Source organism: Lactuca serriola, chromosome 6 (assembly GCF_051521515.1).
Source record: "Lactuca serriola cultivar US96UC23 chromosome 6, Lser_US96UC23_V15, whole genome shotgun sequence".
In the NCBI taxonomy this organism is placed as follows: Eukaryota; Viridiplantae; Streptophyta; class Magnoliopsida; order Asterales; family Asteraceae; genus Lactuca; species Lactuca serriola.
This window is the reverse complement of record NC_136413.1, coordinates 150,528,768-150,556,519: the sequence shown is the minus strand read 5'-3', so window position 1 is coordinate 150,556,519 and position 27,752 is coordinate 150,528,768. Positions and strand designations below refer to the sequence as shown.

The 27,752-nt window shown below is 36.5% G+C and overlaps 1 protein-coding gene across 1 annotated transcript; it reads left to right on the top strand.

The window, feature by feature from the left end:
* The first annotated feature begins 19,171 nt into the window (after positions 1–19,171).
* On the top strand, positions 19,172–22,220 carry LOC145057089 (bifunctional dTDP-4-dehydrorhamnose 3,5-epimerase/dTDP-4-dehydrorhamnose reductase-like). The gene is made up of 2 exons (XM_079004856.1): positions 19,172–19,781; positions 21,581–22,220. The coding sequence occupies exons 1-2, from the start codon at positions 19,332–19,334 to the stop codon at positions 22,034–22,036; spliced, it is 906 nt and encodes a 301-aa protein (XP_078860982.1). The 5' UTR covers positions 19,172–19,331; the 3' UTR covers positions 22,037–22,220.
* The last annotated feature ends 5,532 nt before the right edge of the window (positions 22,221–27,752 follow it).

Here is a 27,752-nt window from a genome sequence, read left to right as displayed (position 1 = left end):
TTGGTTGTATTAAATCGTTTCCTAAAGGAACTTTGTATGGGAGAGACGACTTGAGAGCTCAACACATTTTGGATGCTCTCTGCGGGGAGGGGTCTGCTATAGTCATAGATCTCTTACATGCCATCATCGTAGTGGTTAACCTATGGCTAGGGGGAAGATGTCCGTCATGTCTGGCAGAATTTGTAGCGTCTACACCTCTTACTTTGCTCCTAAAACCTGACAATGAAACTCGTCCTATTGTTGTAGGCACTATATGTGGGCGTTTGGTCTTCAAGGTTGCTATGAAAGGAGTTGGTAATGAAATGACACAATACCTTAGTGACTTTTAATTTGGAGTAGGTGTGTTGGGTGGTGTTGAAGCTGTATTATGAAATTTTCCATAACTTATTCTATAAAAAAAATTAATTATCCATAACATTTTTCTTTTTTAATCGTGAAAACTATGAGTTCTAGCCTAATTTAATAATATATAAATTCATTTTTTTATTTTATCTATTCATAATCTAAATAATTAAACTTTGTCAAGAAAGATCAAACAATTGATTATGACAAAATTGCAAATTTGGTCCCTGTGGTATGTCAAAACTAGCATGTTTGGTCCAAAATGGGTTTGGCTTGCAAAGATGGTCCAATAGTTTCTATTTGTTGTGAGTTTAGTCCAATGGCTTAACAGCCGTTACCAAGCTCCCGTTAATTTACCCATGCCCCTCTCACTTAAGGGTATTTTAGTCCATTCATCTAGCTCCTTTATTATTTTATTATTATTTAGTCCATAAAGAGACTACAACGTCTCTATTCTCGTCTCCAGCAACAAGCCCTAACTATCACTCCCTCTCTGATTTCATCTTCTCCATCGATCACCCCCTGTGATTTCATCTTCTCCATCGACAATGGTGATATGCTTCTACAGAAAGTGGGTGATAGTTCGGACATCGTGGACATATAACAACCAAGGGCGCCAATTTTAGGGATGTCCTGACCCGGTAAGTGTGTTAAACTTTATTTTGAAGACTGCTCCCTGATGATCTAATGTTTCTTTCTTCTTTTTTTTCAAGAATTCATCATGTGGGTTTATTGGGTGGTATGATGAACCCATGTGTGCTCGTTCCAAAGTTATAATACCAGGGTTGCTTAGGACAATCAATAAGCTACGAAAAGCAATGGATGAAATAAAAGAACAAGCAAGTAAGCATGAAAAAGTAATGGAGAAGATCAAAGAACAAGCAACTATGTTAAAGTATTACCTAGTCTATAGTTGGATTTTTTTTGTTGCTGTGTTGGTGTTCTTGTTGTAAGTCCACGGGTTGATTGTGGTTATCTTTTGTAATAGGATAGGGGTATATGTGTCTGGTTTAAGTATTTTTTGCTAATGTGGAACATTGTTGTAATGCAAAGTAATGGTTAATGAAAATTTGGTATCTATTGACCAATTATGGATTTGTTCTATTGTTCATACATAACCTTCTAAAGATAACATATAATGCATCCATATGTAGTTAACACAAAAGCATACTAAAGACATAATACCTATTACCATCTTCAAAATACATGTCATATGTTAATTGAAAAAAAAGTTATTGCAACAAAAGACATCCTGCATCTAGGAATCAAACCAAAGTTGTTCAATACAGTCAAACCAAAAGATAAAACCAACATAGACCATCAAGTCCCTCCCTGACCTTTGCATGTCCTGGAGTTGTGCCCTTTGTTTCCACACTTACTACAAGTCACACTAACAAACTTTCTTGTTAGTTTCCCACTACCATGTGGACCATGACCATGAATCTCATTGGGACCAACATCTGACCTTTGACTTTGACTTTGACTTTGACTCTTGCTTTGACTTTTCTCCTCCATGGATTGCCTTCTCTTCCTCTTGGGTCTCCCAGGTTGATTACGGTGTGGGGGAGGTGTGATCTGCATTGGACACTCACTTCTAGGCCACAGTGCCCGACCTTTAATTTGTTCCACCTTGTACCCATATGCAGTTTTCCAAGTTTGTAGCCAGTGCACCTTGTGGAAATAAATATGGAGCTCGTTTACACACTCACCATGATCTGCTTTGTTATACAACACAGAAATCACATGTCTGCAAGGGATACCTGTTAATTCCCATTTCCTACAGCTGCATACCCTTTCATGCATATCAACAACATGTTGATCATTCCATGGACCTTTGACTTGGTATTTTTCATCACCACACCATTCTACAATGTACTGAGTAGCATCTGCTTCATTCTTCTCCATGATCTTAGTTACTATTGGGGTGAGTGGGCCTACACACTTTTGTTGCACCTTGAGGACATTACATATCCTCTTCATCATATATTCCCTAATAAACTCCAAGCAGCTAATAATTGGTTTGTCTCTCCCTTCAACTAGCTAGCCATTAAACACCTCACAAAGGCTGTTTAACAACATTTCTGTGGTTGCTCTCCCTATATAGAAAAGGGTAAAAGGAAATGTAAGTGGTTGCTCTCACTTACATTTCCTTTTCCACTACTATCCATGTTAGACTGAGGTTGGTTTTCACTTCCATCTCGGACAAAAGCATCAGTTTGATAGTCAAAATCCCAAAAGTCATTCATCCGAGGTTGGTTTTCTTCATCCATCTGAGCTTGGTTTTCTTCATCCATTTGAGGTTGGTTTTCTTCATCCATCTGAGGTTCATTGACATCATGCATGTTAGTTGTCACACCTCAAAACCATGAATGGCGGAAACATTCTGGGGCGGAGGACGTCATGTACAGTATCACAAACAATGAATAGTAGTAAACAAGCAACAACATCATCCATTGCATTAATAATATATTTTCAAACATGTGTGTTCTGTCAAGTTATATACACACCAAAATATACATATCAAAATAAAAGATGAGTCTTGAACAAACTCCATCTTCTCAAAAGCCTGACACCTGTACCTGTCTAGTGGTGACCTGAGAATACAAGTTATTTTGAAAGCAAGTATCAGCTTAATGCTGGTGAGATCATAAGTATATTAATTTCTGTCTTTGTATGAAAGCATTTGTAAGATGTTTTGTACAATGTTTTGTAAAATGTTTGAACTCTCCTAGAAAACCCTATGTTTCCTACTAACTGTAGCCTTTTACCAAGGCATCTAGTGTCTGTGCGTATGTCTCTTGTTAGAGTGTGTGTTTTCCCAGTTAAGACTATCATTAACCAAAAATATAGTTACTACATTACCGTACATCGTGTGAATATTCACGAAGTGAATGTAATGGGAAAATATCAAAGTACCGTAGTATTTGTAATAAGTGACTACCGTTGTACTAACTACCTTAAAAACAAAAGGTGTTCAATGTAACATGTGATCAACCTGTATCCTGCTACTGACTCTAGTAAAACGACGATGTAAGACACCGTAAGAAATGACATTTGGCACCCGTAGACTTGCAAGTCCCACTGTAGCGAGCAGCAAGGTGTAGGATAGTCAATCCAGTATAGATCTATACGCAAACTCATACGCTCCCCAATTAAGGAGATTCGGGATACAAAACGGTCATGGCAGGAAGTGCCATGCCCCGCTTAATGGTTCACATAACTGCATAAATGTACATGTAATGAATGTGCTAACTGAAAGGTGTACTTTTTCTCTGTCTAGCCTGTATGTACTAAAATGTTCTGCGTGCGCTAGCTGTAATGTATGTTCTCTCTATCTAGCATGTATAGAAATGTACTGTATGTATTACTCGTACTGACTCATGAATGAACTGACTCATTGTATGTTTCATTGTTCTAGTAATAGTAATAGTATCCTCCTGTGCTACCCCTATGGTAACTTACTAGTGATGTAACTGGTACGTATGAACATGGAAGTATACCCTTGCTACCCAAGAGTATCGAATGAACTGGAAGGACCTTTATGACTATATATGTACACATGATATATAACTAATATTTAAACGACCTTCAGACGGGTACCTGATATCCCACCAGACCACATCTCAACGGCTAAAAGGAAATAGGGCGGGCAGGCCTTCCTAAGCTTTTTAAACATTGCTTATATAACTATACATACCTAGACATGCAATTGATAATAAGTAAAACAAAGCTTAAGTAAATGTATTTGATAAGTATAAGAATTTGTAAAACAGTTTGAAGCAAAACAATTTGATAAACAGTTTGAACAGTAAGAAATTCTCTGGTTTTGTAGTTATTAATCACATGTGATTGATGTAATAACTATAAGTATTTGACTTGTATCCCCCCCCCCCATAAAAGCATTTAAAAACATTTAAACCATTGATTAAGGGGTATGAACTCACCTGTAGTGAGTGGTACTGATGTACTGAAGACGTAGGATTGCTAGGTCTCATGTGAAGTCTTGAACACACTCTATGATCCTAGTTAACATATAATCACACATATATGTACCTAATTAGCTTTGAACTACTAATTGAAAATGTTTAGACCTCTTAGAACATGTTAAACACCTATAATAAGTGTTATTAGCCCTAAGGATTGCATCTAAGTTGTTGTAGGACACGGCTAGTGAGTTTAGGGTTCCAAAGGACCCCATACATGAGTTTACTCTCCAATAACCCTCACACAAGGAGTTTACGGTCGTAAACCCTTGAGTTTACGGCCGTAATCTCCTAAGCTTTATGTCATTTGGTGTTTTGAAGTTCTAAATGATCCCTAGAAGCATTCCTACTTGGTGGATTAATCCTTGGAAGGGTTTAGGGCTTAAATACACTCCTTTGAGGAGTTCACGGCCCCAATGACCAAAACCATTAGAGATTACGGCCGTAATCTCTCTTTGGTATGGGTTTTTGATGATTTAAAGTCCCTAAATTAACTAGGAGTAAATCAAGGCTATTGTCCAAGGCTTTAAGAGTGATTAAGGCACCTTTTGGCCCTTGAGTTTGGAGTTCACGGTCCAAGAACTTCTTGGGCCATGAACACCTTACTCTTGGTGTTTTTTTGTGTTTTCTAGTCCTATATACAATAAGATACAATTCTAAGATAGTTACATATCAAGAGGAAAGGACTAGGCACTCATTTGTCCCTTATAAAAGGGTTTACGGTCCAAGATGTTCTTGGGCGGTAAACTCTTAAATCTTGTTGTTTTGACATGAAATCTAGGTTATTAAGCACTTAATAAGCTATATAATACAAGTAGATAGATGTACTCACGTTTTGGGACGAAAGTCCGAAGATCCGTGAGAGAGAATCTGCTTTTCTCTAGTTGGAAATGGAACTAATGAAATAATATGGCTAAGAATCATATATATAGTCCTGGGATTTTTGGCAGAAAATATTTTTATTCAAAAAATGAACTCTAATATCATAGAGTTTTGAAATAACAGAGTTGCACGAAACGCTAGTGCATCCTCTCTCCTGATATCTCTTTAAGTATAAATCCTGAAATACTCAAACTTATACAAAAAGTCTGGAAATTTACTGCAACTGTTCTGACTTCTATTGAAGTGATATTGTTTGTACAGAATAGAATTTCGGGTTGTGACATCATCCCCTCCTTAGAAGAAATTTTGTCCCGAAATTAGAATTTAAGCAAATAAGTAGTTACAAATAACTAAGTAAAAAGACGAGGATATTTCAGTTTCATCTGATCCTCACGCTCCCAAGTGAATTCCGGTCCTCGCTTTGCGTTCCATCGAACCTTCACTATCGGGATATGGCTTTGTTTCATTTGCTTGACCTCTCGGTCCATGATCTCTACTGGTTCCTCCATGAAGTTGAGGCTCTCGTTGATCTCGATCTCGTCGAGTGGAATAACAAGAGTCTCGTCGGACAGACACTTTTTCAAGTTCAATACGTGGAAGGTAGAATGTACGTTACTGAGTTCGCGCGGTAAGTTAAGCTTGTAAGCTGCAAGGCCGATTCTTGCGAGAATCTCAAAAGGCCCAATTTACCTTGGATTTAGCTTTCCACGCTTTCCAAAGCATATCAATCCCTTCTAGGGTGAGACCTTCAATAGAACATGGTCGCCCACCTGGAATTCCAACGGTTTCCTACGTTTGTCTACGTAGCTTTTCTATCGGTCTTTGGAGGCTTTCAGTCGTTCACGGATCTGAACGGTCTTCTCCGTTGTTTCCTGTATGATCTCCGGACCTGTGAGAGTGCTTTCAGGAACTCGTCCTTTACCTAACTGAGTATCACCAACCTCAACCCAGCACAGAGGGGATCTGCACTTTCGGCCATAGAGGGCCTCGAATGGAGCAGCCTTTATGCTCGTGTGATAACTGTTGTTGTAGGAAAATTCGACAAGGGGTAAATAAGTATCCCAAGCTTTCCCAAAGTCAATCACACAGGCTCGCAACATATCTTCCAAGGTTTGGATAGTTCTCTCACTTTGCCCGTCTGTCTGTGGATGGTAGGCTGTACTCATGTCCAATCTAGTTCCTAAGGAACTTTGTAACGACTGCCAGAACCTCGAAGTGAATCTACTATCTCTATCCGAGATAATGGATAAGGGAACACCGTGTAGTCTTACAATCTCCCTAATGTAAGTTCTTGTAAGTTTCTCCATCTTGTCTGTTTCTTTGATCGGCAGGAAGTGTGCAGACTTGGTCAGTCTATCGACGATGACCCATATGGAATCAAGTCCACCCGTCGTCTTGGGCAACTTGGTTATGAAATCCATAGTTATCTGCTCCCACTTCCATTCCGGTAACTCAGGCTGTTGTAGTAGATTGGAGGGTATCTGGTATTCGACCTTGACCTTCGCGTAAGTAAGGCATTTACTTACGAAGGTAGCAATTTCTGCTTTCATGTTAGGCCACCAGTATAACTTTTGAAGGTCCAGATACATCTTATCTGATCCCGGGTGCACGGAATAATGAGTGTTGTGCACCTCGTTCATGACTAAGTCTCTGAAACCACCAAGTTTCGGGGTCCAGATCCGGTCCATGAAATAATAAGCTCCGCCGTCCTTAACCTCAAAGTTCTTATCCATCCCTCTTAGGGATTCACCCGCCACATTTTCAGGCTTCAAAGCGTCGAGCTGAGCTGTCTTTATTTGCATGGACAACTGTGAATGGATAGACATAGTCAATGATTTGACTCTACGACCAGAATATTCTTTCCAACTCAGGGCGTCAGCTACTACGTTGGCTTTACCCGGATGATAACGAATTTCGCATTCGTAATCACTGAGTAGCTCGACCCATGTTCGTTGTCTCATGTTGAGCTCCTTCTGGTCGAAAATGTGTTGTAGGCTCTTGTGGTTAGTGAAGATAGTGCTTTCGTTCTGTACAAGTAATGTCTCCAGATCTTCAGGGCAAACACAACTGCTCCTAGTTCAAGATCGTGGGTCGTGTAGTTGACCTCATGTGTCTTTAGCTGTCTCGAGGCATAGGCGATGACCTTACCTCGCTGCATCAGAACACATCCGAGTCCTTGATTCGACGCATCGCAATAGACGACGAAGTCTTCTATTCCTTCGGGAAGGGATAGTATTGGCGCAGTGCACAAGGCTCGTTTGAGCGTTTGGAATGCTCTCTTCTGCTTCTCTTCCCAGTCAAAGGCCACGCCCTTCTGGGTCAGTGTTGTAAGAGGTTTCGCTATGCGGGAGAAGTTCTGAATGAACCTGCAATAGTAGCCAGCGAGGCCTAGAAATTGACGAATTTCCGTAGGCGTCTTCGGTGACGACCAGTTCTCAATAGCATTGATTTTGGAAGGGTCCACGTGTATACCCTCTTCGCTAACCACGTGCCCTAAGAATTCGACTCGCCGAATCCAAAATTCGCATTTCGAGAACTTCGCATAGAGCTTCTCCGAACGTAATGTTTCGAGGACTTGACGCAGATGATGATTATGCTCCTCCTTACTTCGAGAGTAGATAAGTATGTCATCGATGAAGACGATGACAAACTGATCCAATTAAGGACGACACACCCTATTCATTAAGTCCATGAATATTACGGGTGCGTTTGTCAATCCGAACAGCATCACTACGAATTCGTAGTGCCCATAACGAGTTCGGAAGGCTGTCTTTGGAACATCCTCCCCTTGCACTCGTAGTTGGTGATATCCGGATCTCAAGTCGATTTTTGAAAAGAAGTTCGCCCCTTGAAGTTGGTCAAGCAAATCGTCGATCCGAGGCAAGGGATAACGATTTTTGACAGTCAGCTTGTTGAGCTCCCTGTAGTCGATGCACATACGAAACGATCCATCTTTCTTCTTAACGAACAAGACTGGAGCTCCCCAGGGTGAGAAGCTTGGTCTTATAAAGCCCTTGCTGAGCAGTTCGTTAAGTTGACCAGAAAGTTCTTGCATCTCTGCAGGTGCTTGACGATAGGGCGATTTGGCTACTGGGGTAGCCCCTGGAACCAAGTCGATTTGGAACTCGACTTGACGTTGCGAAGGTAATCCTGGGAGTTCTTCTGGAAATATGTCTGGAAAGTCGCGTACTATTGGAATGTTCTGAATGTCCTTCGTTTCTTGGCTCACATCGACTACATGAGCAAGGAATGTTGTACATTCCTTCCGTAAGAATTTCCGAGCTTGGATGCTCGAGATGATATGAAGGTTCGTGTCGGGTTTGTCGCCATAAACTACTAAGGTTTCGCCAGACAGCAGATTAAGGCGAATAGCCTTTTCGTAACACATGATATCGGCACGATGGAGACTCAACCAATCCATGCCGATAATGACATCAAAACTTTTAACTGAGACCGGCATAAGATCGATAGAAAATGAATGGTTATCTAAAGTTAGGGCACACCCTATGAATATACTGCTAGTGCTCTCTGTCTTCCCATTAGCCATTTCTACATTGAACGGTTCATTAAGTGCTCGTGATTTTTGCCTAAGTAAATGAGCAAATTTTTGGTTCACGAAACTCCTCTCCGCTCCACTATAAAATAGAATACATGCATAAGAGTTATTGAGAAGGAACGTACCAGTGACCACTGTGGGGTCGGCAACCGCTTCCTCATGGCCTATGGCCAGAACTCTTGCCAGTCCACCGGCAAACCCTGCCTTCGGGCAATTTCTTTTGAAGTGGCCTACTTCGCCACATCCGTAGCAAGTTTGTCCTGCTCCATCACCGGGGGCTTGGTTGATTGGCTTCGCCGGAGCTTTACAGAAACGGGATGTGTGCCCCCTTCCCATTGCAGTTCAGACACTGCATCTCCCGGCATGCGCCGACGTGATGGAAGTTGCACTTGGGCAAACTTCCAGAGTACTGCTTTACCGGAGCAGCAGTGGCAGGTGCTATCGCAGCATGTACTGCCACGACCTGCCTCTTCTTGGCAGCCTTAGCCTTCTTCTTGTCATCCCAAGACTTCCGCTTAGGGTAAGCGGTTCTTGCAAGTTCTGAGATGGCCATGGTAGTTGTTGTGGCCGGGGTACAAACCCCATGGTCTATGAGCTGCTGTGCCAATCGCTTGGCACTATCAAATGTAGTGGGGTGTGATGCCAAAACATTTCCCTGGTATGGGGGCACTAGTCCCCATATGTATCTCTCGATCTTCTTTCCCTCTGAAGGAATCATGTTGGGACAGAGGGCCACCAGTTCACAGAACCTGGCGGTGTAGGCGACTACGTTGGAGCCCTTCATGGTTAGGCCCCACAGTTCTTCCTCCAGCTTTTGGATCTCACCCCTCGGGCAGTATTCCTCAATCATGAGGTCTCTCAAAGTTTCCCAGCCCATAGCATTAGCCACTACTAGAGATAATGACTTAACATGGCCATTCCACCATGTTAGGGCTTTGGTTTCGAAGGTGCAAGCAGCATACTTCACCTTGCTCTCCTCAGGACAAGAGCAGATTTCGAAAACCGATTCAGTTTTCTCGAACCATTGCGAGAGGGAAATGACTCTGTCAGTCCCCTTGAAGGACAATGGCTTGCAGTTCGTGAAGTCCTTATAGGAGCACTCTCTCGAGCGCACATGAGCTTCAACTTGTATAGACTGAACAGGGGTTCCTCCTCCAGTGGAACCGGATGAATGATACTGAGCCATGGCTGTAGCCACAGCTGTAGCTACAACAACATTTAAGCTTGTCGAGTCAAACTGGGGAGTAGGTGGTTGAGGAGGTGGTGTTTTGCTATTGCGGTTTTTCCTTGGATTTTTGCGAGGCGACATCTTTGATCTATAGTTTATGAAGATGGAAATATTGATAAGATTTCAATGAAAGAATTGATGAGAATGCCTCATGGACTAACTCTACATAGCCTAATGATACGATTGAATGGAAATCTAGATCTAATAGATGATCACAGTTGGATAATAATTCCCATAAGATTAGGTACTTGTCAATATTACTGGAATTACAGATGTAATAAGTTCGGGAAAAACAGCCAACTGAAAGAGGCCTTACATCAACCAAAATGGGAAAATTTTGACAACATCACAACCTAACCAAGACCTAACAGACCCATGATTTACAAAGATAGGGAATTAGACCAAAGTTTTACATAACTAGGTTATATCCAAAAGAGAGATGCTGATGAAAATCTATCGGCGTCGAGAACTACCAGAGTAAGTTCTTGATCCCGACAGAAGATGTTCCATGTCCCTCATGCGCCTATCAGCTCTTGCTTGCTGAGCTCGAAGTTCTCTGACTTTAGCTCGGGTTTCAGTGAGTTCCCTCTGAAGAGCTGCATTGTGAACCAGAGTCCTTTCATGAGCAGACTCTAGTTGGCGAATGAGGACAGTGTTGACACCAGAGTTGGCATCAATTTCCATGATTCGATCGATGGCTGCTCGACCCTGCTCAACATTACGAGCTATTCTGCAAATCATGACGGGTAGAGCTCGATCAGCAGAGCCACCTTCGCTGAGGTTGTAAAAGCTTCGGTCCCCAAAGTAAGGTAAGGGTTGTCCCTGCTCATCGCTCCAGCGGTTTAGGTTGGTTGCCCACAAGGGTGTGGGTCCTGGAAATGCTGGGCGAGGGTTGTTATTAGGGGCTTGACCTACTGGTGGTAGGTTGTTGACTTCTGGCTCTGAGTCAGAACCATCAGAAAAGCCTTCAGCTTCATGATCATCCAAAGGAATTGGGTGATCATCTACTGGTTCATTTTCTAGCCATCCTGCATTGCCGTGGTTAGGATAGTACGGGTCTCCGGGAAGGTGGAATCCAACCATTAGATCTATGCGAGAAGGGAGGTATAAGAATCTAACACATAAGTAACTTATAGTAATGCAAAATACTCCTATAGTATTTTAAGTTTAGGTTTTGTTGTTCTGATTGTGGTATTGTAGGTAAGTTTTTAGACTTGTCGAAACCTCACAACCACACTTAGGCACATGCTAGTCAACCCTCAGATAATATAGTTGATCAGGCTATATCTTCCCAGTTTTGACTATATGTCTCTAAGTCTACTTGTGTTGCCCAACAATCGTAATACTTTTGTACTGTCTTAGTGACATAGATTTTAGTATGAATGCAGACACATATACTTAATTAAATATTTTAAGATTTAAAGTATAAACTCTTAGCCAGAGTATTTTAATCCCAATGTATTTATAGTTAGTATATCTTTTATGGGTTGATATACTCAATTCACTATAAACAATGCTCTGATACCAATTTGTCACACCCCAAAACCATGAATGGCAGAAACATTCTGGGGCGGAGGACGTCATGTATAGTATCACAAACAATGAATAGTAGTAAACAAGCAACAACATCATCCATTGCATTAATAATATATTTTCAAACATGTGTGTTCTGTCAAGTTATATACACACCAAAATATACATATCAAAATAAAAGATGAGTCTTGAACAAACTCCATCTTCTCAAAAGCCTGACACCTGTACCTGTCTAGTGGTGACCTGAGAATACAAGTTATTTTGAAAGCAAGTATCAGCTTAATGCTGGTGAGATCATAAGTATATTAATTTCTGTCTTTGTATGAAAGCATTTGTAAGATGTTTTGTACAATGTTTTGTAAAATGTTTGAACTCTCCTAGAAAACCCTATGTTTCCTACTAACTGTAGCCTTTTACCAAGGCATCTAGTGTCTGTGCGTATGTCTCTTGTTAGAGTGTGTGTTTTCCCAGTTAAGACTATCATTAACCAAAAATATAGTTACTACATTACCGTGCATCGTGTGAATATTCACGAAGTGAATGTAATGGGAAAATATCAAAGTACCGTAGTATTTGTAATAAGTGACTACCGTTGTACTAACTACCTTAAAAACAAAAGGTGTTCAATGTAACATGTGATCAACCTGTATCCTGCTACTGACTCTAGTAAAACGACGATGTAAGACACCGTAAGAAATGACATTTGGCACCCGTAGACTTGCAAGTCCCACTGTAGCGAGCAGCAAGGTGTAGGATAGTCAATCCAGTATAGATCTATACGCAAACTCATATGCTCCCCAATTAAGGAGATTCGGGATACAAAAACGGTCATGGCAGGAAGTGCCATGCCCTGCTTAATGGTTCACATAACTGCATAAATGTACATGTAATGAATGTGCTAACTGAAAGGTGTACTTTTTCTCTGTCTAGCCTGTATGTACTAAAATGTTCTGCGTGCGCTAGCTGTAATGTATGTTCTCTCTATCTAGCATGTATAGAAATGTACTGTATGTATTACTCGTACTGACTCATGAATGAACTGACTCATTGTATGTTTCATTGTTCTAGTAATAGTAATAGTATCCTCCTGTGCTACCCCTATGGTAACTTACTAGTGATGTAACTGGTACGTATGAACATGGAAGTATACCCTTGCTACCCAAGAGTATCGAATGAACTGGAAGGACCTTTATGACTATATATGTACACATGATATATAACTAATATTTAAACGACCTTCAGACGGGTACCTGATATCCCACCAGACCACATCTCAACGGCTAAAAGGAAATAGGGCGGGCAGGCCTTCCTAAGCTTTTTAAACATTGCTTATATAACTATACATACCTAGACATGCAATTGATAATAAGTAAAACAAAGCTTAAGTAAATGTATTTGATAAGTATAAGAATTTGTAAAACAGTTTGAAGCAAAACAATTTGATAAACAGTTTGAACAGTAAGAAATTCTCTGGTTTTGTAGTTATTAATCACATGTGATTGATGTAATAACTATAAGTATTTGACTTGTATTCCCCCCCCCCCCATAAAAGCATTTAAAAACATTTAAACCATTGATTAAGGGGTATGAACTCACCTGTAGTGAGTGGTACTGATGTACTGAAGACTTAGGATTGCTAGGTCTCATGTGAAGTCTTGAACACACTCTATGATCCTAGTTAACATATAATCACACATATATGTACCTAATTAGCTTTGAACTACTAATTGAAAATGTTTAGACCTCTTAGAACATGTTAAACACCTATAATAAGTGTTATTAGCCCTAAGGATTGCATCTAAGTTGTTGTAGGACACGGCTAGTGAGTTTAGGGTTCCAAAGGACCCCATACATGAGTTTACTCTCCAATAACCCTCACACAAGGAGTTTACGGTCGTAAACCCTTGAGTTTACGGCCGTAATCTCCTAAGCTTTATGTCATTTGGTGTTTTGAAGTTCTAAATGATCCCTAGAAGCATTCCTACTTGGTGGATTAATCCTTGGAAGGGTTTAGGGCTTAAATACACTCCTTTGAGGAGTTCACGGCCCCAATGACCAAAACCATTAGAGATTACGGCCGTAATCTCTCTTTGGTATGGGTTTTTGATGATTTAAAGTCCCTAAATTAACTAGGAGTAAATCAAGGCTATTGTCCAAGGCTTTAAGAGTGATTAAGGCACCTTTTGGCCCTTGAGTTTGGAGTTCACGGTCCAAGAACTTCTTGGGCCGTGAACACCTTACTCTTGGTGTTTTTTTGTGTTTTCTAGTCCTATATACAATAAGATACAATTCTAAGATAGTTACATATCAAGAGGAAAGGACTAGGCACTCATTTGTCCCTTATAAAAGGGTTTACGGTCCAAGATGTTCTTGGGAGGTAAACTCTTAAATCTTGTTGTTTTGACATGAAATCTAGGTTATTAAGCACTTAATAAGCTATATAATACAAGTAGATAGATGTACTCACGTTTTGGGACGAAAGTCCGAAGATCCGTGAGAGAGAATCTGCTTTTCTCTAGTTGGAAATGGAACTAATGAAATAATATGGCTAAGAATCATATATATAGTCCTGGGATTTTTGGCAAAAAATATTTTTATTCAAGAAATGAACTCTAATATCATAGAGTTTTGAAATAATAGAGTTGCACGAAATGCTAGTGCATCCTCTCTCCTGATATCTCTTTAAGTATAAATCCTGAAATACTCAAACTTATACAAAAAGTCTGAAAATTTACTGCAACTGTTCTGACTTCTATTGAAGTGATATTGTTTGTACATAATAGAATTTCGGGTTGTCACATCAATGCCATTGACTCCATTAACATTACTTTGTAGTATTTGTTGGTAGAGTCCAATATCAAAATCAGTAGCTGCCTCAACAAAGTCTTTGGCTATCTGCTCAGTCTCACCAATATCATCAAAGTATATTTTCTTACTGCAAGATGCCATCACTCCATCCTTTATCATACCCCTTCTCCTATTATATCCAGGTGATAAGGATACGACTTGAACTATTTCATTGACTTGGATTTCAGGTTAGTTTGCTTAAGTGGGCACCACATCAACTAAATTATCAGTAGGTGTAGTCATCACAGGTGTTTCCTTTGATTGGTCATCAGGAGCTTCATCAATGTGTTGCACATCCTCATGTGGTTCATCTAACTGTATGAGGGTAACCTTGATAACATGCTTAGGATTCAAGAAATAGGTGAGTAGTCTTGTTTCACCATGTTCTGTGTATACCTTCATCACTTTGTGCTCACTGACATATTGAGAAAAGTTTGCAACATCTTGATCATTTCCTAAAGGGCGAAGACCAAAGTGGAAGTCTCCACCAGGCACAAGAAAATGGTAGTGTATAACAGGAGGAACCCCATATCTAAAACCCTTCATGATTGCATCGAGCTCATGAACTGAAAACTCATCTATGTCTACCATGTCAACATAGTTTACAGTTCCATCAATGTAACGGACATCAGGGTACTTGGTGAACTCGCCTCCATGGTACAACTTAATGGTAAACAATGTTGGGTGTCCATCTTCAAAACAAGAAAAAAAAACACCTTAGTTGGACTTACTTCAAAAAAAAATCAAGAAATCAAAAGATGAAAAAGGGAAAATTACGTACCATAAACAACCAGGGGGTTGAAGGGTGTGTTTAACAACCTTACGTGCCACATTGGTATGTTCATCCACCGATAATCTCTACAAATCGCAGCTTAACTAACATAACTGATTTTGTGTCTAGGGCTTTTATTGATCTTGGTAAAGAACGACGGTCTACTTTATTGAGGAGGAGACGAACTGCTTTTATTGAGCTTTAGCGGGAACGGTTACAGGGATGAATGGACTAAAATACCCTTAAGTGAGAGGGGCATGGGTAAATTAATGGGAGCTTGGTAACGGCTGTTAAGCCATTGGACTAAACTCGCAACAAATAGAAACTATTGGACCATCTTTGCAAGCCAAACCCATTTTGGACCAAACATGCTAGTTTTGACATACCATAGGGACCAAATTTGCAATTTTGTCATTGATTATTGATGATAACCATTTCAGATATTACAATATTTATAAATGCTGGTTTTCAATTTTTTTATTACAACTAATTATTTGACCACTTAATAGTTTTCAAACATCTAGTTCATATCGTGTCTTATAAAAATAACAGCTAAAAATATTATAAAAATCGATTATTCTATTATTAATTATATATATATATATATATATATATATATATATATATATATAGATACTAATTTTGAAGTGACAGGTGAACAGGACTTGCTTCTCATTGGTGGGGATTTTTTTTTTGTTTTTTGCTTTCCTTTGGATCATTGTTAACCGCTTTTTAATTTTTTTTTGTTGATATATGGAGGTGTTTACAAATACACGTGTTACAGAAGCCAGTGGAAAAGAGATTAGTGTCTACCTACACTCAATGTCCACCGACTCAATAAGCATCCGTCCATATACCTCTCTCTTCTTCTCTGCCTCTACTACTCACCTTCCCACCTTGGTTTGATCCTCCACCGGCTTCCGTCTGAAGCAACTCTAGACCACCCTCTCCACCCTTCTAATTTGTCGTCTGAAGGACACAAATGAGAGAACGAAGCAATTTGATCTGTTCCGATTTCCCGATCGGTTTACCTAATCTCGGGTATATTCTTCACATATGTCGACTCGATTTCTTTTTTCTAAATTTCTAGGGTTTGTCTGTTGCTTACCTGTTCAACATCATCACCGATTTCGTATTATAATTAAGATGCGGTTGGTTTCTTCGCTATTTGATAAGCCTAAATAAAATCTAAATTGTCTGCTGCTTTCTCAGGTTGGATATACAGAGGTTTCTCATTGAGATTGAAGTAAATCCTAGCAATCTTAGATGAGCAAGAAGGAATGATGGGGTCAAAGACAGCCACAACGTTGAGGTATGTGATTTACTTTGAATCGGTGCCTGTACTTCTCTTTCTCTTTCATGCTTCTATCAGCATCGACTTGCAAAGATCGATTATTAGAAATTCTGAAAAACGATGATCGATTATCAAAAATTCTGAAAAACGATGATCGATTGAAGGTCTTCCGATGAAGCAATCTTGGCCATGGGAAAGAAGAAGATGCAAATGAATTTTTAAGGTAAAGTGACTTATACTTTTGCATTTATAATTTATGCCATTTAAATTGTTGTAATAGTCTCTTAGTGAGTTGACTCAGTTATCAAGTGATGTTATTACAGGTATGCTATTGATACTTTGCAATCCGCCAGTCTTAAGGAAGCTGGAACAAAATCTTCCAACTCCTTAGAAGAAGAAACAACTCTAATCGGACTTACATTTGGTGGTTATCTAAGATCTAAGGTAACAATGTCTTTTATTAACTACTTCAAATCATCTTTATCTAAAACACAAGAAGCTTCTAATTTCTAAAGCTACTGTGGCTTTTGAATTGTAGATAAAGTGAATGAAATGTGGTGGAAAATCATAGCGACATGAGCCGATGATGGATCTCACTATTGAAACTGAAGGTGATATAACAACTCTTGAAGAAGCTTACATGCACTGAAGTACTAGATGGTGAAAAAAAGTACAAATGCAGCAGGTTTGTTCAAAATCTCTCATCTAATCTTACCTTCAAACTTTTTATTTATTTATTTATTAACTTTTTAACTTACGGGTGTAAATCCTATGAGAAAGCCAAAATGAAATTGACATTGTTGGAAACGCCAAATGTGCTTACCATTGCATTAAAGCGATTTCAGGTATTTTTTTTTTTTTTAATTTTTAATCAAAGATGCTACAATACATGAATAAATGAAAGTAAAAAGTAAAAGAACATTGCGATTTGTTGCAGTCTGGTAATTTTTTTTTCCGCTGTGGTGTGAAGTTCATGTAACATGACCATTTTGCCCCTAAAATCACCTTTGGTAACACTTTTTGTCCCCTTTGTTAACTTTAATGACCGTTTTACCCTTATATTCCAACAAACAGTTTTAACAATATTTCCACTGATATGATTTATTGTTTTTTTTATTTGAAAGATGTTGGTTGGGTGCTCTGTTGAGGGTATGGTAGACATGGATCTTGACAACATCAGAGTGTTCCCTCATTTATTGAGTCTCTAGCTGCTGAGAAAGCTGTCCATATTGCTTCTGGAGGTTCTTCATCAGCTGTTGTAACTGATAATATATGTCTCCTTTGAAACAAGTTTAGTTGTTGTTCTTTTTTATTTTTATCAACTCCTACAAGGATAAAATCGTCGTCCTTATTTAACTAATATTAACACCTTACAATATTTTTAAGTAGTAAAATTAGCTATTTACCTTTTTTTTAATAATCACTTATGATGATTTTAGTTTATTGAACTTTTGGAGTTTGAACTATACCAAGAGGCTAAATAACAATAGTCTAAGAGGACCAATTCCACAAGTGATGGCTAACTTGACCAAACTCACATTTGCGTAATCTCTTTAATAAAAAAACTTTAAACCTTAATCTTTCGAGTCAAATGCCTTTTCATTTGGTTGAATTTACTAAAATAACCTTCCATTTACAGGTACATATCCTTTAGCATTTGGAACAAGCCAGTGGTGTTTTTGTTTGCTACTTTTCAGGTATGGATTTGTTTTTTGGTGGAGGATACGACACAACCACCAAGTATTCTTTGATATAAACAGTTAACATTAAAATATCCAATTACCTGTTATAATGGTATACTTATATAATAGAGTTTACATTATATGATGTGCTCACATAACTGTTCATTTAGGACTGTCACGCAGAAAGCTTTTCATGCATATAGATCTCTGACCGGATAAAGTGTTTTTTTTACATAGATATTTTTCTGTTTTTTTTTTCTAGACTAAACTAACCATTTCAAATGAGACTAAATGAGGGAACCGAAGGACAATCACTTTTTCAAAGAGTAGATTAAGGTTTGACTTAATTTCGTAGATGAGGTTAATGGATTTGATTTTCGCAAATGGTGGCAGTGCTTGCTGATAAAAAGTAATGTAACTACATTACTTTATCTTTAATTTATTCATAATGCTTTAATATTTATCCAATCTCTTTGACATTCGACTTAACATAAAATTATAATGACATTGGTATTAAACAAAATGACCAAGTGTGATGCGTTCTAAACTTTTTCATATGAACATTCATTTTTTTTTGTAGGTGGCAACTAAAATGAATTATTTGACCGTGTGATATCACTCTCATTGTAATTGCCCTTGAAAGAAAAATGATCAGATTTGGATTGTTGGTTGTAGCATTTACAACTTATTTCCAAGTGACACCTTCAAATGAGAGTATTTTTGTGTTTTGTACTCTTTATAGGTTGAACAATATACTATGATTGATTCATCATTAGGACCACCGACTGAGGTGAGGAAAACTGTCTTGGTTGTGATTAAAATTGTGATAATAGATTTTATTCTTAAAGAGTATGAAAGAATTATAATCTATCACATTTTTCTTTCAAAAGAAATAAAATGAAATCCAATTCAATCGCGCAAAACGGGGTTCTTTCCTAACGGGTTCTTCCCTAGTTATTAAATTAATTGCATAATGTTACATTTTGAACGTGTTGTTTTTTTTTATAAATATAAATGATCTTATCGATTTCAACTTTGCTAACTTCACTCCAAACCGACACTGTGTCAAGATCTCATCTCAAGTAAACAACACAAATAAAAACAGCTGGCGAATATCTCTCTTCCTATAAACAATCACACACCCGCCGGAGTCAGATTCACCCCATCGGTAAATCTCTCTCTCTCTCTCACTCTCACTCTCACCACCTCAAAATGGTTTCCCAATCCAACGGCACGCCGGCGACGCCATTTAAGTTCTTGATCTACGGCCGTACCGGTTGGATTGGTGGTCTATTGGGCAAACTCTGCGAAGCTCAAGGCATCGAGTACACCTACGGCTCCGGCCGTCTTGAGTCTCGCGACACCCTTATCGCTGACATCACCGCCGTCAATCCTACCCATGTATTCAACGCTGCCGGAGTTACCGGCCGCCCAAACGTTGACTGGTGTGAGTCACACAAGGTGGAGACCATACGTACTAACGTCGTCGGAACCCTAACTCTCGCCGACGTTTGCCGTGAAAAGGGGTTGATTTTGATCAACTATGCTACTGGATGTATATTTGAGTATGATTCGGAGCATCAACTCGGGTCGGGTGTCGGGTTTAAGGAAGAGGATACTCCAAATTTCGTCGGATCTTACTACTCCAAGACTAAAGCAATGGTAATATTCTAAGAAAAATTGGTATTAATATTTCAAGATTTCATTTTTTTTCAAATGTTGGTAGAATCTTGATGATTTCGATTGCCCATTTGATGATTTTGTGATATTTTTATGTGAATTTCTTGAAAAATGAGGTGGATCCAAAGATCTTGATGTGAATTTTTAAAACAAATCTAAAAGCTTTCATTTGCATATAGAAAATTGTGCCTCCTTTCATGGGTCGTATTTATCTTTGGGACTCAAAATAATAAAACTTAGTTTTTTTATGTATAAAATTTAGTATAATGTTAAAGAGTTGGGTGAGATCTTGATAAAAATGTGGTGGATCTAAGATATTGATGTGCATTTTAAATAAATATTTAGTTTTCATTCTATTTGACATTTTCGTTTCATAGATCTATACTATCTTCTTGCCTAAAAGAAAGTTTTAATTTGGGACCCACCTATGAGTAAATCTATTGTGTAGGAAATTTGATATTGACTTTAAGATTCCATTTTTAGGACAATATTAAAGTTTTGCAATGTACTGTAATAACTTTGTGCTTTTATGATATATTTTGTGTGAAATTGTTGATGAAAATGTGGTGGATCTAAGGTCTTGATGTGCATTTTAAAGAAAGATCCAAGCTTTCATTATGGTTTATGTGTCATTTCATGGGTCCATACTAACTTTTTACCATAACGAAAGCTATGATTTGGGGCCCACCAATGGGTAAAGCTATGATTGTGTAAGAAAACTTCATATTTACTTCAAGATTCCAATTTATTCAACATTAGTATAATGTTGAAGATTTTGAGCAATGACCCATGTGAGGATTTTGTGTTATTTAGATATTTTTGTTTAAAATTTGTTGATAAAAGAATGGTGGATATAAGATCTATATAGGCATTATAAAGAAAAATCTAAGCTTTTGTTAGTTTACTTTTACACTTATGCCTCATTTCATGTGTCCATACTAGTTTTTACTTAAATGAGACCTATAATATAATATGGGACCCATGAAACAAAAACCATAGGACAAAGATAAATTGTAAGAAGATTTGATATTTATTTCAATATTCCATTTTTTTTTCATACTTTAGTGTACACCTTTGAAGATTTTGTGTTCGTATGATATTTTTGTGTGAATAACTGAATATGTTGATAGAAATGTGGTGGATCTAAAATCTTGATGTACGTTTTCAAGAAAAATAAAATAAAATCTTTCATTAGCTTAAGCTTGTTTTGTGTCTTGTTTCATGGTCAATTTGACCTCTTACTTTATAGAGAAGTATAATTTGGGACCCACAAAATGAAAGTATTAACCTAAGTTGACTTACTGCATTATTACTTCAATTTTGAAGATGCATTATTACTTCAATTTTGAAGATTTATTCTTTTTTCATACTTTAATACACCTTTTGACAATTTGTGTTTTTATAACGTTTTTGTGTGAATTTGTTCATAAAACGTGGTAGATCGAAGATCTTGGTTTGCATTTTGTCAAAAAGTGAAAACTTTTTTAGTTTAATCTACTTCCATCTGCCATATTTATTTCAATTTTATTGATATTAGACACAAAATAAAAATATGTTTGGATACCTAAGATCATGAACAAGTACACACTTTCATTTTGTTGTGTATTTTAACATCCTACTTTCATTTCTTTTTGTTACAACATTGCACTTCAAAAATCATATGAAAAACACTTCATGCATGTTGCCACTTATCCAAATTCTTATATTAAGTCACTTGAACTTTTTAAAAATCTACCCAATTATAATTTATACCAATGAAAACTAATTTGTTTGATCCACAGGTAGAGGAATTGCTCAAAAACTATGAAAATGTATGCACATTGCGTGTAAGAATGCCAATTTCATCCGATCTTACAAACCCCCGAAACTTCATCACAAAAATTAGTCGATATGAAAAAGTTGTAGACATTCCAAACTCCATGACCATTCTTGATGAACTCCTCCCAATCTCCATTGAAATGGCAAAAAGAAACCTAACTGGTATCTACAACTTCACTAACCCTGGTTGTGTTAGCCACAATGAGGTCTTGGAGTTGTATAAAGAGTACATTGATTCAAGCTACACATGGAAGAACTTCACTCTTGAAGAGCAAGCAAAGGTTATAATTGCACAAAGAAGCAACAATGAACTTGACACCACTAAGTTGAAAAAAGAATTCCCCGAGCTTTTATCGATCAAAGAATCGCTTGTGAAGTTTGTGTTTGAGCCTAACCGAAAGACACCCGTTGTGGCATAACCGTAAGGTTTGAAGTTATTTTGGTTTGTTTGTTTCCTTTTCTTGATTATGTTATTGATTAATATGTTGAGATTGTGAGATTAATATGAGGATTTCTTACAATATAGTGTATTTTTCTTGTTGTATTTTCGGGATTATCTTGATTATGAATAAGTATGTGGGAAATGATATAGTTCTTGATTCATTTGATCAATATGAAATAACATAAGGTCTTGTACAATATGGACTTTGTGGGTTGTACAAAGACCTCAATTGTTGGATTAACCAAGTTGTAGACTTGTATTGCCTAGATATGGTGATGTAAAATGGAGTCTAAGTTAGGGGGTCTTTAGGGATTTTACTTATTTAAAGGGAATATTAGCTTAGATATAAGCATTTTTAAGTGATTGGTTTGCCAAAAAAAAATCTGCTTATTACATTATGGTACCAATAATAAATATATTTTGATAAGTTGTTAACTTATTTAAAAACAATATATTAGTTTATTATTTTTTGATACTTATAAGTTAATCCAAATATTTTTGTCTTAAACCTCTATTTTTACACCGGATAAATTATTACACTTAAAAAAACATTGTTTTAAATAAATAATCTCAAACACCCTTTTGATGTACTTAGGTATACATTGTACGGATATGGTTATGGTAATAAAAAAGATTTTACTATTTTATTTAGGATTAATGATATTGTAACACAATAAACTATATCTTCGGTCTTATTTGGTCAACAAACTAATTTTTTGATATTATGGATCCCCTAAAATATTATTTGACCTATTAGATAAGACAATGAGTATACACCGTCCAAGCTTAAAGGTTGCATTTTTGAGGCGGAAGTAATGATGTGGCTTACTATAATCCATGTAAGCCTCAGTATATCTATCTCTAGTCCACATAAACCCCAATGTGTCTGAACTTATTAGGTAAGATTCCACGACAAATCCTTAGTAAATTCACATAGAAATTTTATTCGCTTCAGCCTCACAATCAAACAGTGAAGAACCCTAAAACAAATCATGACAATGTTGTCGTCTTCTACCTAAAATTCATGGAATAAGAATAAGCTTTCACCTTTCGTAAATCGAATCGGGGAAATCCATAGTTATTTTTCCCCTCATAGAGCTAACGAAAGAATATCTTGCAGCTTCAACAATCCATATCAAAGGTTTTTTAAATAAGCAATCTCAAACACTCCTTTGATCTAGGGATGGAAATTTCACCCGACCCGGTGGGGAATCCGGTTGACCCGCCTCAATCGGGGATGGGTATTCCCCGCCAAAACGGATACCGGGTACGGGGATGGGGATCCTCATTATGCTAAAACCGGGGATGGGGTCGGGGCCGGGTATAACACTCTCCAACTCGCTCTGCCCCCACTTTGATGACTATATATATATATATATATATATATATATATATATATATATATATATATATATATATAAAGTATTAGTATAACGATCATTTATTGAATTTGAATTAAGTCTACTAAAATGAATTGGTCTATATTAGACCATCAGAGATAGAGTCAATATAACAAATTATGTTCCCAATTCCAGGAGTTTATCAATCGTCACTTTGTTCGACGATCTGTGTACCAAATCATCACTTTTCATTTTTATGTTTGTTAAACTTTGTGATTGATGTAAACAAAATCTGATTATGACATATGGTTTTGATCACTTATTAAACTTGGTTTTATTTTTTTTGTAAGTTGAGTTTATTATGCTGAAAGATTGGGGATGGGTCGGGGATGAGCTGGGGAAAAGTCCAAAATACAAAGAGGAGGGGATTTGATTCCCCGCATCCGGAGGGGATGAGTATAGGGATGAGGTTAGACATTCAGGGATGGGAACTGAGATGGTCAACCCCGTTCCAAACCCACCCCATTTCCATCCTTACTTTGATCTACTAGATATACATTGTACGAACATGGTTATGGTAATAAAAAAAGAAGATTTCACTAGGTTATTTAGGGTTAACAATATTGTAGCACCATTAACCTATCAATTTCGGTCTTTTTTGGTCAAGGAATTAACTTTTTATGTTATGGATCCCCTGAAATAGTATTTAGCCTATTAAATAAGGCAACAAGTATATTTCATTCTAATTTAAAAGGTTGCATTGTTGAGGTGGAAGTAATTATATATATATATATATATATATATATATATATATATATATATATATATATATATATATATAGTCCACATAAGCCCCAACGTATCTTAACTTATTAAATAAGCTTCCATGAAAAAACCTTGTTACATCCATATACATAGTCCACGTAAGCCCCAATGTATCTTAACTTATTAAATAAGCTTCCATGAAAAATCCTTGTTAAATCCATATACATTATCCTAACAACCAAATATTGAGGAACCGTAAAAGAAATCATGAGAATGTCTTCGTCTTTTACCTGAAATTCATGGAATAAGAAAAACTTTCATCGTTTGTGAATCGACTCGATGAAATCCATAGTTGTTTATGCCCTTATAGAGCTAAGGAAAGAATATATTGGAGCTTCAACAATCCATGTCAAATGTTTTTTATCTATCAATTTTCACTAGTAACTAGTCAATTTATACATGTATTTGCACTAATTTATGGTGCTTTTTTTTTGGTCAATGTAACACTTATAAAACTCAAATTTCATGTATTTGTTTCTAGTGTAACATAAAGAACTGTGACCACTTTAAATGGATTGATGAACTATTAGAGGATGAACAATACACAAGAAAATTTCTTAAACTAAATTTTGAGTTGAACAAAAAGGAAGAATTGAGATATGTTGACAAGGTTCAAAAGTAATTAAAGGATGTTGAAAGATTGAGGATTAAGGAGCATGTTAAGCATGACTCATAGGTTTTGTAGTTGGCTTCAGAAGTGAAAAAGTTAAGGACCAAATTAAAATGGGTTGAATTGGTTTTGTTTGTCCTTGTCTCTATTTTGTAAGTCATTGTCTTCATGGTTTAGATACTAGGGGAGCGTAAATGGATTTGAATTGTATAATTTTAAGTTTATGTTGAGCTAATGCTTTGACATTGTCAGGGTAGAAGTAGTTAGTAGCATATATTGACTAATAAAACCCAATTTTCATGTCTTTGTTTCTAGTGTAACATAAAGAATTGTGACTACTTTAAATAGATTGATGAACTGTTAGAGGATGAACAACACACAAGCAAAATTCATAAACTAAAGTTTGAATTGAACAAAAAGGAAGAACTGAGATATGTTTCCAAGGTTCAAAAAAAATTGAAGGATGTTGAAAGATTAAGGATTAAGGAGAAGGTGAAGCATGAATCATAGGTTTTGCAGTTGGCTTTAGAAGTGAAAAAGTTAAGGACCAAACTAAAATGGATTGAAATGGTTTTGTTTGTCCTTGTCTCTATTTTGTAAGTCATTGTCTTCATGGTTTAGATATCGGGGGGAGGGGTAAATGGATTTGACTTGTACAATTTTAAGGTTATGTTGATCTAATGCTTTGGCATTATCGGGGTAGAAGTAGTTAGTTGCATATATTGAAAGATCTAGTATGTTCAAGAGTCATATTAAAGTGATATTGCTAATTAACATATGATACTAATGAGTCATACTAACAACAACTTGATAAAATTGATTATTTATTAGAAACTGATTTTAATAAATATTCAATAAACTCTTATAATTAATTGGAAATTAATTATTTCATGGAAATATTAATTTCATTAGTAAGTAACATAATATATTATATGTTATGATTTATTATGTCATGTACATTATTTTGGACTAGAAATACTCTTTTGTCTTTTAGCTCAAAGTTAAAGTATATATCTTATAAAGAGTTAAAATAATTTTTTAAACTTCTCTCTCTGTTTTTATATAAAAATGTGAGATAGTTTCTAGGAAACAACACATTGTCTTTGGAATATAATAAGGGAAAGTAAGCATGACTTCAGAGGCATGGGAGACATGTAGGTTTTAGGAAATGGAGTGCTTAATGTATTAATAACTCTTAGGATAATGATTTAGCTTTATAAAAGATTTCATTCATTCAATTTTTACTTGCCAAAACCATAGCTCCATTATACTCTCTCATATTCTCTCTTGCAAAGAAGTGTTAGAAGATTACTTGTTTGCATTTTTCTCTCTTTCAGTCATATTTGGATATGTACATAAAGCTTAAGAGTTTTAACTAGCATCTACATCAAGTTAGCTTCATGTTGGTGTCTCAAAGGTTCCACATTCTGCATCAACTTCCAAGCCTCTCAAGATGACCCAAAGAACTATAAAGGTTGTTACTTCTTCATCTTCTTCTTTGGAGCTTGTTTTCTTTCCAAACTTTACAAGAAGATCCATGGTTAGTTATAAACATGTTTTATGTTATTCAAAATCAAAGTCTTCCGTTGCTAAATCTAATGTTTTAAAACTAATTTATGAATAAAAAATCAACAAGTATCAGAGCCACCTTGCAAGTTTGGTTAGATTTTATAATTTTGGAAATCTTAGTTTTTGAAAAATATGATATCTTGATTTTGTAAAAATATGAGTTCATACGTATTTTCTATGACAACTTTATAATTATTATTTTTGTGACAAAAGTTTCATGCATCTTTTTTTCATTTAAAGTTATCTTAGAAAAACAAATGTTGTTTTATGTGTATGTTGATATGTATGATGTGCATAAACTAGTCAATGACCTTTGTGTTGTTATGTTTGTTATTTTTTATTATAAAAATTGTTGTAATAATTTATTTATTCATATGGTATGTAATAAATTAAATAGATTAGTTTACTTGGTTTATTTTTGTAAGTAATATATTAGTTTTTAGAAATAATTTATTAATACAAAAATGTAACAACAAATGAAGTTGAAGCCATTTTTAAAGAGAAGAAGGCAATTTTCGCAACTTTAAAGTGTGCAGGGGAAAAATCAACATTTGTGTAAACTGTTGCAAAAGGTGTTGCTGTTGGCAGCTTCTTTGGGAGCTGTTGGATCTAATGCAACTTTTTTGAAAAGTGATGCATGATGTTGAATTATTACCTCTAGGAAGCATTTTCAATCTTTTGCAAACAATTGGTGTTTCCTTAAGTGAGAGCTTCTACAACAACATTACAAGAAGATTTTGTGGTCCCTTTAAATGTCCATTTAGGAATGGACTCTTTTTTGTTGGCTCACAAAAATGTCATTAGTTGGTTATGTTTATGCACATATATTTTATACATGTTTGTGGTGTTTATTTTATGCAATTATTGTGAAATGATATATTAGGCTTCAAACTGTTACCTACCTGCCAGGTAGGCAATTTTTGACCACCTTCATCCACATTTAGTTGGTAGGCATCTACATAGAATTTAAAAACAAAAATCTATAAAAAAAATAAAAAATAAAAAATAAAAAAATAAAAAAAAAATTGTTTAATCTTTAGGGGACCAAATTAAAAAAAAAGACATATATCTCTAAGGGACTATCTCTTCAATGACGGGTTTGGAGGTCGTGTGATGCCATATCTAACCATCTTGATTGTCTTTAGTTCTTTACAAAACCTACCATTAGCTTATGAGTAAAACTTTGGAAATGTTAGTTATGTCACCGGATATGTCAAATTTAAAAATCAAATAAACAATGTGTAAACATTGCAATTATTTGTTTATAAGTTTAATATACATTTATATATGATTATGATATGTTTTCTTGCAATATTTCTGTTTTCTTTGCAATAAAAAATCAACAGTTT

What these genes read in the sequence shown, in the direction of transcription:
- LOC145057089 (XM_079004856.1), top strand. Translation starts at nt 19,332, where the DNA reads ATGGTTTCCCAATCCAACGGCACGCCGGCGACGCCATTTAAGTTCTTG. An exon ending in ACTCCAAGACTAAAGCAATG is followed by an intron (nt 19,782 to 21,580) that starts GTAATATTCTAA and finishes TTTGATCCACAG; the next exon opens with GTAGAGGAATTGCTCAAAAA.